This window comes from Phoxinus phoxinus, assembly GCF_949152265.1.
Source record: "Phoxinus phoxinus genome assembly, chromosome: 2".
Taxonomy (NCBI): Eukaryota; Metazoa; Chordata; class Actinopteri; order Cypriniformes; family Leuciscidae; genus Phoxinus; species Phoxinus phoxinus.
In genome coordinates, this window is record NC_136877.1 from 43,874,437 (window position 1) to 43,890,308 (window position 15,872).

Sequence of the window (15,872 nt, forward strand, 5' to 3'; positions counted from 1 at the left end):
AGAAAAAGTTGTAGCCAAGGGGGTAATCCATCCGCCGGAAACCGAAGCTTCCCCGGGGGCCGCCATTAGCTAGCAATCCATTAGCATTCCATTGTCTCCTATTCATTTTGGCGAATAACTTTACATCTAAGGCGTTTAAAGACTCCATTTGTCCATTATTTATTTCTAAAGAAACACGACAATGTATAAAAGGCTCCATTACCTTGTATCTTACGTTATGGCCCCATAGAAGCATTTTTTGTAAAAATAGGCTAACGATTGCGTCATAACCACGCGACTCTCTGTCGCACAGTGGAGAAATTACCGTATAGACAGGCGGAGAAACTCGCAAGCAATCGGGGGGACGTGGAGGCATAAAGTCCGATAAAGTCAAGGGAGAAGCCCATAGAGAGTCATAAAGTTGATTCTGCTGCTAGCTCATGGACAGCTCATACTCACGGTCTCCGTCTCTGCGAGATTCGGAAGGGAATGATTCAGATTTCTCTCGGCACAGCTACTAGAAGACTTACAGCTGTCAGACAGGTTGCTCACGTCACATCTACGTTGTCAAGCTCAGTTTGAGCCTGCGCACTACGCCCAGGCCCAGCCATCAGGAAGTGAGTGCTTCTAATTGACTTCACTTTTTTTTGGGGGGGGGGGGGGGGGGGTTGCTGTGTCCAGTTTATATACTGTCTATGGGTGTAGCCTAATTATGACTAAACTCCTACACATAGGCCCGGTTTCACAGACAGGGCTGAGACTGGCTGCGTTTACACTTGGGATTACGCTTGTTTGAGATCTGCACAGAACCGATCACCGGTGTGTAAGCGATGTGTCCGAGTGCTGTCCAACTTGTTCTGATGTCATGCTGACTGACCTATGTCAAAAAATGCTTGTCGAGCACAAAGCGCACGTGTCGGTTTCTGCGGTCGAGCACAGTTGCTCTCCACCGACTGAGCTGAGCAAAAGCACGATGGGAAACGACTTGCTGGCGACACAGTTAATGCTCATGGTTTAAACAACCGTGATTAATTGATCTCTTTTAAAATGTTTGATTTTAAAACTGTGATGTTTTCATGTGTATAAATTATGTGTGAATATTCCCAAACTCTCTGACAGCAATCTCTATATGATTGTTATTTATAAATAACAACATCCATAATTAAATTAAAAATGATTGGTAAACACGTCTTTCGAATGGAAATAAATAACACCTTCTTTGGGTGTATTGTTCATTATATTTATTTTCATATAAAAGCAACAGAATTTAAATTACATCCAGTTTATCATCAACACGTCGCATGAGCGTGAATCCCGCGATATCCGTCTTTGATCTCACAGCCTAGGGTTGCGAAACCGCATATTCACTTACTTAAAGAGCACTGAAAGAGTAGGTACTTTAGCCTGATCTCGTTGAGTATAAATGCGAACCGGACATCTGCTATGTTGACGTCATGTGACCTACAACGCGTTATCACAACAACTTAAAAGATGAGCGTCAGTGGATGCCATCCCTAGTGGAGCTATTGCACTTTTAAAAAGCTCAGCTGATTCTTTACTCTCTTGGATACATCCTTGCGAGACAGCAATAGGGAAGATCTGTTTTTTAACTAGTCCCTAGGAAACCCTAACCCTAAGAATAGAAAAATTAGACAACTTTTTTAGAATGATATTAGGCCTAATGTCCCTTCTGTAATATTTGAGTAATTGTTTAATTAAAACTTTAATTGAGCGTGAGCAGCGCAGCAAAAAAGAGACTCGGTGCCGAATCCCCTGCTTTACTGCTGCTCACACGACGCTCCTGCTCCTGGTGTGAATGCACTCATTGATTAACAGCACATCGGAAAAAAAATACACGCCGCTGATGTTTGCGGTGTGAAACGGCCGTACCGTTACAGGTAAAATTAAAGAATTTATCCTCAACTAGTTTTGTGGTGTAGCCTAGGTCTACGTATTTTATAATGTTAACTTCAAATAATACTAATAGTAATTTAAAGATGTGGAAGGGGTGTGCAACGATTCTGCCTTCTCACACCACGACACAGGTTCGTGGATCTGGCTTCAAATCGCAAATTGTTACAGCCCTATGGTGTGCTTACTGGAGCTCCCGATAGCTGATAATACGTGTTTTTACAGCAAAATCACAACTACTGTCTAACGTCTTTACACCTTAAACAATTCAACAGTTTACTCTAGTCTATAGTATTTTAACACATTTGAACACAAGGAAACAGTGTTTACTCGCATTTGAAAACACCCGCGTCGCTGATCTCTGCGATGTTTGATAATGACGTATCCTCTCCCGTGGCCTCCTGGGATAGAAAAGTATCCATCGGACAAGCACTCGAAAATCTGTCCGGAAGCAGTAGGTCATCCGGGAACTTCTCGCCTACTCTTTTAGGAATACTGATGTTTCGAACGTACTACTACTTTCATGTAAGGGAAGTACGCGGTTTCAAACGCAGCCCATCTCTTCAATGAAGCAATTACCTTTTGTTTTTCCACAAAGAAAACAAAAAATTCTTGCAAAAGTGTAATATTTATTCAGTGATAAACAGGGTAGACATCAAAACATCCAAATGGTTGAAACAGCAGTTAACCACATGCATGGCAATATTCTTTATTAACCACCACCGGTAAATTACCATCCCCTCACCAGTGAACTCTTGAGGGCCCTCACTGGAGGATAATGCAGTTCCCCTGCTGGCGTCACTGGAGGATTTTGCAGTTCCCCTGCAGGCGTCACTGGAGGATTCTGTGGTTCCCCTTCTGGCGTCACTGGAGGATTCTGCGGTTCCCCTGCAGGCGTCACTGGAGGATTCTGTGGTTCCCCTGCTGGCTTCATTGGAGGATTCTGCGGTTCCCCTGCACACTTCACTGGAGGATTCTGCGGTTCCCCTGCACACTTCACTAGAGGATTCTGTGGTTCCCCTGCACACTTCACTGGAGGATTCTGTGGTTCCCCTGCACACTTCATTGGAGGATTCTGCGGTTCCCCTGCACACTTCACTGGAGGATTCTGTGGTTCCCCTGCTGGCTTCACTAGATGATTCTGTGGTTCCCCTGCTGGCTTCACTGGAGGATTCTGCGGTTCGGCTGCTGGTGTCACTGCATGGATACAGATAATCAGCTTTAGTCAGTCTGTTTAACCCTTTATGGGCAAGCCATCCTGTGCTTGCAGTGCTACCGGCTGAATACTTTTGACATTGAGAACGATAAAATCCAAGACAAACTAAAATAACGAGAAATCTGACCGAAACACTAATATAACAAATACCTGTACATAATAATTGAATACTGAATGTCTAATTCACTGCATTATATATATATATATATATATATAAAAAACAGAAAAGAATGTCTGTTTTTATTTAATCTTTCGTATGTGACAGAGCCATGTGTTAAAAGTCAGATGGCACTTAAGCTACTTTATGATTTGTTGTAGGCCTATGTCTGAACAAAATAAATAAAAGTTAACTATCTATGCCATATTGAATTCCATTGCATCGCATTACATTGAATCACATCGCATTGAATCGAAAGCCGATCGCACCGCATAGTAGTGAATCGTATCGCATCGGTAGCTGCTTATGTATCGTTAATGTATCATATCGTTGGCTATGCATCGAGATGCGCATCGCATCGGCCTCAGTTATGGAGATGCACATCCCTAAAGCAGAGTGCGAATTACCCCACCATAATTGGGGGGTACTGCTCCTTCACTTCTTCTATGACCATCATGGTCCACTACCATATCAATCCCCACCGTGATCGCCAAGTGCAACATGTGTTGTGCAACACACATACAAGGTCTAAACATGCGACAAGCTAAACGTCAGCTAGCTAGCAACTTACATTTACCCATACACGTTAGCAGCAACCGAATTTAGTCTACTGGAGGAATTTCCCTAGCGTTTTGTCATTCAACATTGACACTTGCTTGAGAAGTTGAAGTCTTTCTCTCCGTTGCTTCTAGCCATGGTGGTTACAAATGGTACGGTCCACAATAGGGGTGTCTGAAATCGCTTTACATTAAAATGTTCCTACAGTGAAAATAGGAGTTGACTTGTATTATAACTGTAATTATATTTTTTCACAATATCAGAAAAATTATCTGAACCCCCCAAAACTGATATTTCTTTCCCTTTGGGATTTTCTGACCCCTGCAATTCGAACTCTGCCCTAATGGATACAGATAATCAGCTTTAATCAGTCCGTTTAGCGGCATTCAGTCTCAGACAGATATACAGCATAACACAAATTGCAAGTTTTACTTAATCATCCATTCATTTTGTAAAGCCATCCTGTGCTTGAAACTGTGGTACCGGCTGAATACTTTTGACATTGAGAACAATGAAATCAAACAAGACAAACAGGTAACAACAAGAAAGCCGACCCAAACACTATAACAAATACTAGGGCTAACTAATCATTAAAACCAATAATGAAAATTGACAACGAATGTCATCATCAATTATCACATCTGCCCAGCGTGCACGGACAATGTCTCGGTTACGCATTTGTTCCCGGAGTAGGAAACGAGACACTGTGATTTAAACTGTCATTTTGCTTTATAACTCTTTTGCAAATAGCATAGATATATTCACTATTACATAGCATTCAGTTTGTACATTTGTTTGAAGGACAGCTTTGGTCAAGACGTGGAATAGTCTTTTTTCAAGAAAAAAAGAAAACAAACGGGGCTTTTTAAATCCAATTAATCTAAGAAATATATAACATTAATGTTGATTTACAGTAAACAAATGCCATTAGTGATTGTATAGGTTTTACTTGTACAACGAATGCATAAACTTATGACAGTTTTGCATATTTAGCTATAGGCTACTTTGCTTATTATTTGAACTTAACCAAGGTACAAACTTCAACTTCCACTGGACGTTTGTACTGAATTTTTGGTAAAACAATGTTGTGCCTAAATTTAAATTTTGTAAGGCACTTATTTCTGCATTTCTTCAGGCTATGTGTAAGGAAGTTAAAAGATCTTCTCACCTACGACTGCAGCGTCTATTGTGCTCAAACATGCAGATAGACACAATAAAACAGCACTCAACGAGTACACTCGAGCTGTCGTCATCCTCACGACCTGCGATCTCACACTCAACTCTGCTGGAAGATTAGGGAATCCGGAAGGGCGGGCAGCGAGGAACACAAAACTACAATGGAAAAACCGTGTCGCTGGATCAAAACATCTGCTGAATCACGTAACAGATACTGTGAAAACGGTTTAGATTGCTTTTCTAAAACGTGTTTATAAAGATCCAAGGAAGTCTTGGCAACTCCAACCTTGATGAAACTCACCTGCCTGTAACTTCCCAGTAGCCTAATCTTGAAGACCTTCATTAGCTTGTTCAGGTGTGTTTGATCAGGGTTGAAGATGATTGAGCGTTTCTATGGCAAAATTATCAAAGTCAGGTGGTACAAGTTGGAGTAGTACAACAAAGCCCCTTTCACAGAAAGAGTATCCAAATGAACACAGTTTTGCAGCATATTGCCAGGGATATACTAAGGCCTCGTTTACACGATGGGAAAACGCAGATATTTCTCTGCGTTTTGGCCTGTCATTTACACGAAAACGCTGTTTTTATCCCAGAAAACGATTATTTCTAAAAACTCCGGCCAAAGTGGAGATTTCTGAAAACGCCGGTTATATGTTGTCGTGTCAACTGGGAGAAACTGGGTTTTAGGTTCTCTCTTGTCGATTCTGAGGATTCTGATTGGCTTGCATGGCTTTATCCTTCTCCCTACACTGCCGCCCATAGGTTTGGCATAGTTATGATGGCGCTCGACGGCGTATTTATGCAGGTTGTGTGCACGATGTTATTATTGAAAGCGGAGGGTGGGGGAAATATTAGTTTCTCTAAATACCCGGCTATGTGTAAATGTGGCCTAAAACGTCATTCTATGGATATGTTAAAATATATACAGAGGGATCAAAAGATCCACAGAATGGGCATTGCGGGATTGGGAAATATATTCCAGAATTTAATAAAAGAGATGGCTATAGGTTAAATAATTTTCTATCTATATTGAGATGACTGGGATAATAACAGCTCTTAGGTGGATTGAAGAGGTTAAACCATTGAGAGCTGTGATTTGTACAGATTTCATGGCAGCTATTCATAGCCTAGATTCAGGTCCCTCGTCAAGAGAAGATTTGATTAATGAAATTAAACATTTACCATTACATCTCAGGAACCTTGGAATCATTATTCAGTTTTGTTGGGTTCCAGCTCATACAGGTATTGAAGGAAACGAAGAGGCTGATCAAATTGCAAAAAAGATGCTGAGAAACCAAATATATAGGAATTAAAGTTCCACTGGGGAAGGGTGAAGCCAAATCCATAATTAAATCTGAAAATATGGCAAACTGAATGGAGGCAGAGTTTAATGCTAGACACTACAATACAGAGGAATGTGACCGGAAAAGGGTTACTTCGCTGAGTTTACACAGAAGGGAAGTGGTTTATACCAGACTTCACTGGTCACACAGGATTGAATGCTACTTTACAAATAGTAGGTAATGGTAGGCCTACTGGTTTATGCATAGAATGCCGAGACAAAGAAAATGTAAACCATGTACTTTTTGTATGTGAGAAATATAATGATAGTAGAATAAATTGGCAGGAAATGGAAGGAGAGAATTCAAAACATGATATACTTGAAGAACAGAGTATGAAAAAGGAGAGACTTGACGCTTTATTTATTTTTCTTAATAATACTGATATAATGAAAATAATATATTTTTTTATTAATTCAAGGCTAAGACTCTATGAAGTTCATGGTATTACACACTCCTGTACGGTTGGTGGCGGTATAATACAAAAGTAGTAATCTGCCAAAAAAAAAGAAACAAGAAGAAGAAGAAAAAGTTGTAGCCAAGGGGGTAATCCATCCGTTTGTCCATTATTTATTTCTAAAGAAACACGACAATGTATAAAAGGCTCCATTACCTTGTATCTTACGTTATGGCCCCATAGAAGCATTTTTTGTAAAAATAGGCTAACGATTGCGTCATAACCACGCGACTCTCTGTCGCACAGTGAAGAAATTACCGTATAGACAGGCGGAGAAGCTCGCAAGCAATCGGGGGGAGGTGGAGGCATAAAGTCCGATAAAGTCAAGGGAGAAGCCCATAGAGAGTCATAAAGTTGATCTAGCTGCTAGCTCATGGACAGCTCATACTCACAGTCTCCGTTTCTGCGAGATTCGGAAGGGAATGATTCAGATTTCTCTCGGCACAGCTACTAGAAGACTTACAGCTGTCAGACAGGTTGCTCACGTCAACGTCTACGTAGTCAAGCTCAGTTTGAGCCTGCCCACTACGCCCAGGCCCAGCCATCAGGAAGTGAGTGCTTCTAATTGACTTCACTTTATTGGGGGGGGTCTCTGTGTCCAGTTTATATACTGTCTATGGGTGTAGCCTAATTATGACTAAACTCCTACACATAGGCCCGGTTTCACAGACAGGGCTGAGACTGGCTGCGTTTACACTTGGGATTACGCTTGTTTGAGATCTGCACAGAACCGATCACCGGTGATCACCGCAAGATGCATGACGGTTATGTGTCCGAGTGCTGTCCGACTTGTTCTGATGTCATGCTGACTGACCTATGTCAAAAAATGCTTGTCGAGCACAGTTGCTCTCCACCGACTGCGCTGAGCAAAAGCACGATGGGAAACGACTTGCACAGCTAATGCTCATGGTTTAAACAACCGTGATTAATTGATCTCTTAAAATGTTTGATTTTAAAACTGTGATGTTTTCATGTGTATAAATTATGTGTGAATATTCCCAAACTCTCTGACAGCAATCTCTATATGATTGTTATTTATAAATAACAACATCCATAATTCAATTAAAAATGATTGGTAAACACGTCTTTCGAATGGAAATAAATAACACCTTCTTTGGGTGTATTGTTCATTATATTTATTTTCATATAAAAGCAACAGAATTTAAATTACATCCAGTTTATCATCAACACGGCGCATGAGCGTGAATCCCGCGATATCCGTCTTTGATCTCACAGCCTAGGGTTGCGAAACCGCATATTCACTTACTTAAAGAGCACTGAAAGAGTAGGTACTTTAGCCTGATCTCGTTGACTATAAATGCGAACCGGACATCTGCTATGTTGACGTCATGTGACCTACAACGCGTTATCACAACAACTTAAAAGATGAGTGTCAGTGGATGCCATCCCTAGTGGAGCTATTGCACTTTTAAAAAGCTCAGCTGATTCTTTACTCTCTTGGATACATCCTTGCGAGACAGCAATAGGGAAGATCTGTTTTTTAACTAGTCCCTAGGAAACCCTAACCCTAGCCTAGGAATAGAAAAATTAGACAACTTTTTTAGAATGATATTAGGCCTACTGTCCCTTCTGTAATATTTGAGTAATTGTTTAATTAAAACTTTAATTGAGCGTGAGCAGCGCAGCAAAAAAAAGACTTGGTGCCGAATCCCCTGCTTTACTGCTGCTCACACGACGCTCCTGCTCCTGGTGTGAATGCACTCATTGATTAACAGCACATTGGGAAAAAATACACGCCGCTGATGCTTGCAGTGTGAAACGGCCGTACCGTTACAGGTAAAATTAAAAAATGTATCCTCAACTAGTTGTGGTGTAGCCGAGGTCTACGTATTTTATAATGTTAACTTCAAATAATACTAATAGTAATTTAAAGATGTGGAAGGGGTGTGCAACGATTCTGCCTTCTCACACCACGACACAAGTTCGTGGATCTGGCTTCGGTTTCAAATCGCAAATTGTTACAGCCCTATGGTGTGCTTACTGGAGCTCCCGATAGCTGATAATACGTGTTTTTACAGCAAAATCACAACTACTGTCTAACGTCTTTACACCTTCAACAGTTTACTCTAGTCTATAGTATTTTAACACAAGGAAACCGTGTTTACTCGCATTTGAAAACACCCGCGTCGCTGATCTCTGCGATGTTTGATAATGACGTATCCTCTCCCGTGGCCTCCTGGGATAGAAAAGTATCCATCAGACAAGCACTCGATAATCTGTCCGGAAGCAGTAGGTCATCCGGGAACTTCTCGCCTACTCTTTTAGGAATACTGATGTTTCGAACGTACTACTACTTTCATGTAAGGGAAGTACGCGGTTTCAAACGCAGCCCATCTCTTCAATGAAGCAATTACCTTTTGTTTTTCCACAAAGAAAACAAAAAATTCTTGCAAAATTGTAATATTTATTCAGTGATAAACAGGGTAGACATCAAAACATCCAAATGGTTGAAACAGCAGTTAACCACATGCATGGCAATATTCTTTATTAACCACCACCGGTAAATTACCATCCCCTCACCCATCCCTCACCCATCCCTCACCAGGGCCCTCACTGGAGGATTTTGCAGTTCGCCTGTATGAGTCACTGGAGGATTCTGCGGTTCCCCTGCACACTTCACTGGAGGATTCTGCGGTTCCCCTGCACACTTCACTGGAGGACTCTGTGGTTCCCCTTCTGGCGTCACTGGAGGATTCTGCGGTTCCCCTGCACACTTCACTGGAGGATTCTGTGGTTCCCCTGCACACTTCACTGGAGGATTCTGTGGTTCCCCTGCTGGCTTCACTGGAGGATTCTGCGGTTCGGCTGCTGGTGTCACTGCATGGATACAGATAATCAGCTTTAGTCAGTCTGTTTAACCCTTTATGGGCAAGCCATCCTGTGCTTGCAGTGCTACCGGCTGAATACTTTTGACATTGAGAACGATAAAATCCAAGACAAACTAAAATAACGAGAAATCTGACCGAAACACTAATATAACAAATACCTGTACATAATAATTGAATACTGAATGTCTAATTCACTGCATTATATATATATATATATAAAAAACAGAAAAGAATGTCTGTTTTTATTTAATCTTTCGTATGTGACAGAGCCATGTGTTAAAAGTCAGATGGCACTTAAGCTACTTTATGATTTGTTGTAGGCCTATGTCTGAACAAAATAAAGAAAAGTTAACTATCTATGCCATATTGAATTCCATTGCATGGCATTACATTGAATCACATCGCATTGAATCGAAAGCCGATCGCACCGCATAGTAGTGAATCGTATCGCATCGGTAGCTGCTTATGTATCGTTAATGTATCATATTGTTGGCTATGCATCGAGATGCGCATCGCATCGGCCTCAGTTATGGAGATGCACATCCCTAAAGCAGAGTGCGAATTACCCCACCATAATTGGGGGGTACTGCTCCTTCACTTCTTCTATGACCATCATGGTCCACTACCATATCAATCCCCACCGTGATCGCCAAGTGCAACATGTGTTGTGCAACACACATACAAGGTCTAAACATGCGACAAGCTAAACGTCAGCTAGCTAGCAACTGACATTTACCCATACACGTTAGCAGCAACCGAATTTAGTCTACTGGAGGAATTTCCCTAGCGTTTTGTCATTCAACATTGACACTTGCTTGAAGGTTGAAGTCTTTCTCCATCTCTGTTGCTTCTAGCCATGGTGGTTACAAATGGTACGGTCCACAATAGGGGTGTCTGAAATCGCTTTACATTAAAATGTTCCTACAGTAAAAATAGGAGTTGACTTGTATTATAACTGTAATTATATTTTTTCACAATATCAGAAAAATTATCTGAACCCCCCAAAACTGATATTTCGTTCCCTTTGGGATTTTCTGACCCCCTGTAATTCGAACTCTGCCCTAATGGATACAGATAATCAGCTTTAATCAGTCCGTTTAGCGGCATTCAGTCTCAGACAGATATACAGCATAACACACAAATTGCAAGTTTTACTTAATCATCTAGGCTATTAATTTTGTAAAGCCATCCTGTGCTTGAAACTGTGGTACCGGCTGAATACTTTTGACATTGAGAACAATGAAATCAAACAAGACAAACAGGTAACAAGAAAGCCGACCCAAACACTATAACAAATACTAGGGCTAACTAATCATTAAAACCAATAATGAAAATCGACAACGAATGTCATCATCAATTATCACATCTGCCCAGCGTGCACGGACAACGTCTCGGTTACGCATTTGTTCCCGGAGTAGGGAACGAGACACTGTGATTTAAACTGTCATTTTGCTTTATAACTATTTTGCAAATAGCATAGATATATTCCCTATTACATAGCATTCAGTTTGTACATTTGTTTGAAGGACAGCTTTGGTCAGGACGTGGAATAGTCTTTTTTCAAGAAAAAAAGAAAACAAACGGGGCTTTTTAAATCCAATTAATCTAAGAAATACATAACATTAAATGTTGATTTACAGTAAACAAATGCCATTAGTGATTGTATAGGTTTTACTTGTACAACGAATGCATAAACTTATGACAGTTTTGCATATTTAGCTATAGGCTACTTTGCTTATTATTTGAACTTAACCAAGGTACAAACTTCAACTTCCACTGGACGTTTGTACTGATTTTTTGGTAAAACAATGTTGTGCCTAAATTCAAATTTTGTAAGGCACTTATTTCTGCATTTCTTCAGGCTATGTGTAAGGAAGTTAAAAGATCTTCTCACCTACGACTGCAGTGTCTATTGTGCTCAAACATGCAGATAGACACAATAAAACAGCACTCAACGAGTACACTCGAGCTGTCGTCATCCTCACGACCTGCGATCTCACACTCAACTCTGCTGGAAGATTAGGGAATCGAGAAAGGCGGGCAGCGAGGAACACAAAACTACAATGGAAAAACCGTATCGCTGGATCAAAACATCTGCTGAATCACGTAACAGATACTGTGAAAACGGTTTAGATTGCTTTTCTAAAACGTGTTTATAAAGATCCAGGGAAGTCTTGGCAACTCCAACCTTGATGAAACTCACCTGCCTGTAACTTCCCAGTAGCCTAATCTTGAAGACCTTCATTAGCTTGTTCAGGTGTGTTTGATCAGGGTTGAAGATGATTGAGCGTTTCTATGGCAAAATTATCAAAGTCAGGTGGTACAAGTTGGAGTAGTACAACAAAGCCCCTTTCACAGAAAGAGTATCCAAATGAACACAGTTTTGCAGCATATTGCCAGGGATATACTAAGGCCCCGTTTACACGATGGGAAAACGCAGATATTTCTCTGCGTTTTGGCCTGTCATTTACACGAAAACGCCGTTTTTATCCCAGAAAACGATTATTTCTATAAACTCCGGCCAAAGTGGAGATTTCTGAAAACGCCGGTTATATGTTGTCGTGTCAACTGGGAGAAACGGGGTTTTAGGTTCTCTCTTGTCGATTCTGAGGATTCTGATTGGCTTGCATGGCTTTATCCTTCTCCCTACACTGCCGCCCATAGGTTTGGCATAGTTATGATGGCGCTCGACGGCGTATTTATGCGGGTTGTGTGCACGATGTTATTATTGAAAACGGAGGGGGGAAAATATTTGTTTCTCTAAATACCCGGTGTAAATGTGGCCTAAAACGTCATTCTATGGATATGTTAAAATTAGGGCTGTCAAACGATTAAAATATTTAATCGTGATTAATCGCATTAATGTCATAGTTAACTCGCGATTAATCGCACATTTTTATCTATTCTAAATGTCTCTTGATTTCTTTTTGTCCCATTATTTTTTCTCATTTTAATGCTCTTATCAACATGGAAAAGTGGATCGGCTTGCTTTGTGCAAATGTTTTTTATTGAAAACAAGATTGGCATATCTGTTCAATTCCACACTAACATTCTCACTTGGAGAAAATAATCTCTCACACAATGTAACACTGTCCATCAATAAAAGGGTGACAGAAATACTGACGAGGTAACGTTACTGATAGTGACGAGTGTGCTGAGATCGCATCAGCTGTGTGTGTGTGTGTGTGTGTGCTTGGCCATCAAGTGGTATTTCAGACTGGACGTGCTGCCTGCGATGATAGCTCAGTTCACAACGACAAAACAAACAGATCACTTTGGTCTTGTCAACTAACCCATTTGGCAACTTTTTAAAAGTAAACTTTCCATTCAGAATCTTATTAGAAACCAAATATATAGGAATTAAAGTTCCACTAGGGAAGGGTGAAGCCAAATCCATAATTAAATCTGAAAATATGGCAAACTGAATGGGAGGCAGAGTTTAATGCTAGACACTACAATACAGAGGAGAGGAATGTGACCGGAAAAGGGTTACTTCGCTGAGTTTACACAGAAGGGAAGTGGTTTATACCAGACTTCACTGGTCACACAGGATTGAATGCTACTTTACAAATAGTAGGTAATGGTAGGCCTACTGGTTTATGCATAGAATGCCGAGACAAAAAAAATGTAAACCATGTACTTTTTGTATGTGAGAAATATAATGATAGTAGAATAAATTGGCAGGAAATGGAAGGAGAGAATTCAAAACATGATATACTTGAAGAACAGAGTATGTAAAAGGAGAGACTTGACGCTTTATTTATTTTTCTTAATAATACTGATATAATGAAAATAATATAGTTTTTTTTTTATTATTAATTCAAGGCTAAGACTCTATGAAGTTCATGGTATTACACACTCCTGTACAGTTGGTGGCGGTAAAATACAAAAGTAGTAATCTGCCAAAAAAAGAAACAAGAAGAAGAAAAAGTTGTAGCCAAGGGGGTAATCCATCCGCCGGAAACCGAAGCTTCCCCGGGGGCCGCCATTAGCTAGCAATCCATTAGCATTCCATTGTCTCCTATTCATTTTGGCGTCACTTTGACAGCGAGTAACTTTACATCTAAGGCGTTTAAAGACTCCATTTGTCCATTATTTATTTCTAAAGAAACACGACAAGCAATCGGGGGGACGTGGAGGCATAAAGTCAAGGGAGAAGCCCATAGAGAGTCATAAAGTTGATTCTGCTGCTAGCTCATGGACAGCTCATACTCACGGTCTCCGTCTCTGCAAGATTCGGAAGGGAATGATTCAGATTTCTCTCAGCACAGCTACTAGAAGACTTACAGCTGTCAGACAGGTTGCTCACGTCACATCTACGTTGTCAAGCTCAGTTTGAGCCTGCGCACTACGCCCAGGCCCAGCCATCAGGAAGTGAGTGCTTCTAATTGACTTCACTTTTTTGGGGGGTTTCGCTGTGTCCAGTTTATATACTGTCTATGGGTGTAATTATGACTAAACTCCTACACATAGGCCCGGTTTCACAGACAGGGCTGAGACTGGCTGCGTTTACACTTGGGATTACGCTTGTTTGAGATCTGCACAGAACCGATCACCGGTGTGTAAGCGATGTGTCCGAGTGCTGTCCAACTTGTTCTGATGTCATGCTGACTGACCTATGTCAAAAAATGCTTGCGAGCACAAAGCGCACGTGTCGGTTTCTGCGGTCGAGCACAGTTGCTCTCCACCGACTGCGCTGAGCAAAAGCACGATGGGAAACGACTTGCTGTCGACACAGCTAATGCTCATGGTTTAAACAACCGTGATTAATTGATCTCTTTTAAAATGTTTGATTTTAAAACTGTGATGTTTTCATGTGTATAAATTATGTGTGAATATTCCCAAACTCTCTATGATTGTTATTTATAAATAACAACATCCATAATTAAAGTAAAAATGATTGGTAAACACGTCTTTCGAATGGAAATAAATAACACCTACTTTGGGTGTGTTGTTCATTATATTTATTTTCATATAAAAGCAACAGAATTTAAATTACATCCAGTTTATCATCAACACGGCGCATGAGCGTGAATCCCGCGATATCCGTCTTTGATCTCACAGCCTAGGGTTGCGAAACCGCATATTCACTTAAAGAGCACTGAAAGAGTAGGTACTTTAGCCTGATCTCGTTGAGTATAAATGCGAACCGGACATCTGCTATGTTGACGTCATGTGACCTACAACGCGTTATCACAACAACTTAAAAGATGAGTGTCAGTGGATGCCATCCCTAGTGGAGCTATTGCACTTTTAAAAAGCTCAGCTGATTCTTTACTCTCTTGGATACATCCTTGCGAGACAGCAATAGGGAAGATTGTTTTTTAACTAGTCCCTAGGAAACCCTAACCCTAGGAATAGAAAGATTAGACAACTTTTTTAGAATGATATTAGGCCTAATGTCCCTTCTGTAATATTTGAGTAATTGTTTAATTAAAACTTTAATTGAGCGTGAGCAGCGCAGCAAAAAAGAGACTCGGTGCCGAATCCCCTGCTTTACTGCTGCTCACACGACGCTCCTGCTCCTGGTGTGAATGCACTCATTGATTAACAGCACATCGGGAAAAAATACACGCCGCTGATGCTTGCGGTGTGAAACGGTCGTACCGTTACAGGTAAAATTAAAGAATTTATCAACTAGTTTTGTGGTGTAGCCTAGGTCTACGTATTTTATAATGTTAACTTCAAATAATACTAATAGTAATTTAAAGATGTGGAAGGGGTGTGTAACGATTCTGCCTTCTCACACGCGACACAGGTTCGTGGATTTGGCTTCGGTTTCAAATCGCATATTGTTACAGCCCTATGGTGTGCTTACTGGAACTCCCGATAGCTGATAATACGTGTTTTTACAGCAAAATCACAACTACTGTCTAACATCTTTACACCTTAAACAATTCAACAGTTTACTCTATAGTATTTTAACACAAGGAAACCGTGTTTACTCGCATTTGAAAACACCCACGTCGCTGATCTCTGCGATGTTTGATAATGACGTATCCTCTCCCGTGGCCTCCTGGGATAGAAAAGTATCCATCGGACAAGCACTCGATAATCTGTCCGGAAGCAGTAGGTCATCCGGGAACTTCTCGCCTACTCTTTTAGGAATACTGATGTTTCGAACGTACTACTACTTTCATGTAAGGGAAGTACGCGGTTTCAAACGCAGCCCAACTCTTCAATGAAGCAATTACCTTTTGTTTTTCCACAAAGAAAACAAAAAATTCTT

The 15,872-nt window shown here is 40.8% G+C and overlaps 1 protein-coding gene across 2 annotated transcripts; it reads right to left on the bottom strand.

The window, feature by feature from the left end:
- Window positions 1-2,504: 2,504 nt before the first annotated feature.
- On the bottom strand, window positions 2,505-5,376 carry LOC306988481 (uncharacterized protein). 2 transcript variants are annotated; one of them, XM_079593481.1, is made up of 3 exons: window positions 5,299-5,376; window positions 4,990-5,153; window positions 2,505-3,087 (listed from the first exon to the last, which is right to left on the bottom strand). In XM_079593481.1, the coding sequence occupies exons 2-3, from the start codon at window positions 5,019-5,021 to the stop codon at window positions 2,520-2,522; spliced, it is 600 nt and encodes a 199-aa protein (XP_079449607.1). In that variant the 5' UTR covers window positions 5,022-5,153; window positions 5,299-5,376; the 3' UTR covers window positions 2,505-2,519. The 2 variants fall into 2 exon arrangements, with proteins under 2 accessions (XP_079449607.1, XP_079449606.1); XM_079593480.1 differs by having other exon boundaries at window positions 4,990-5,306.
- Window positions 5,377-15,872: the final 10,496 nt, after the last annotated feature.

Bases quoted from the DNA above. Each gene is read 5' to 3' on its own strand.
- LOC306988481 (XM_079593481.1), bottom strand. From the start codon at position 5,021: ATGTTTGAGCACAATAGACGCTGCAGTCGTAG. The intron at 3,088-4,989 runs GTGAGAAGATCT...GTATCCATGCAG, and splicing joins AATAGACGCTGCAGTCGTAG to TGACACCAGCAGCCGAACCG.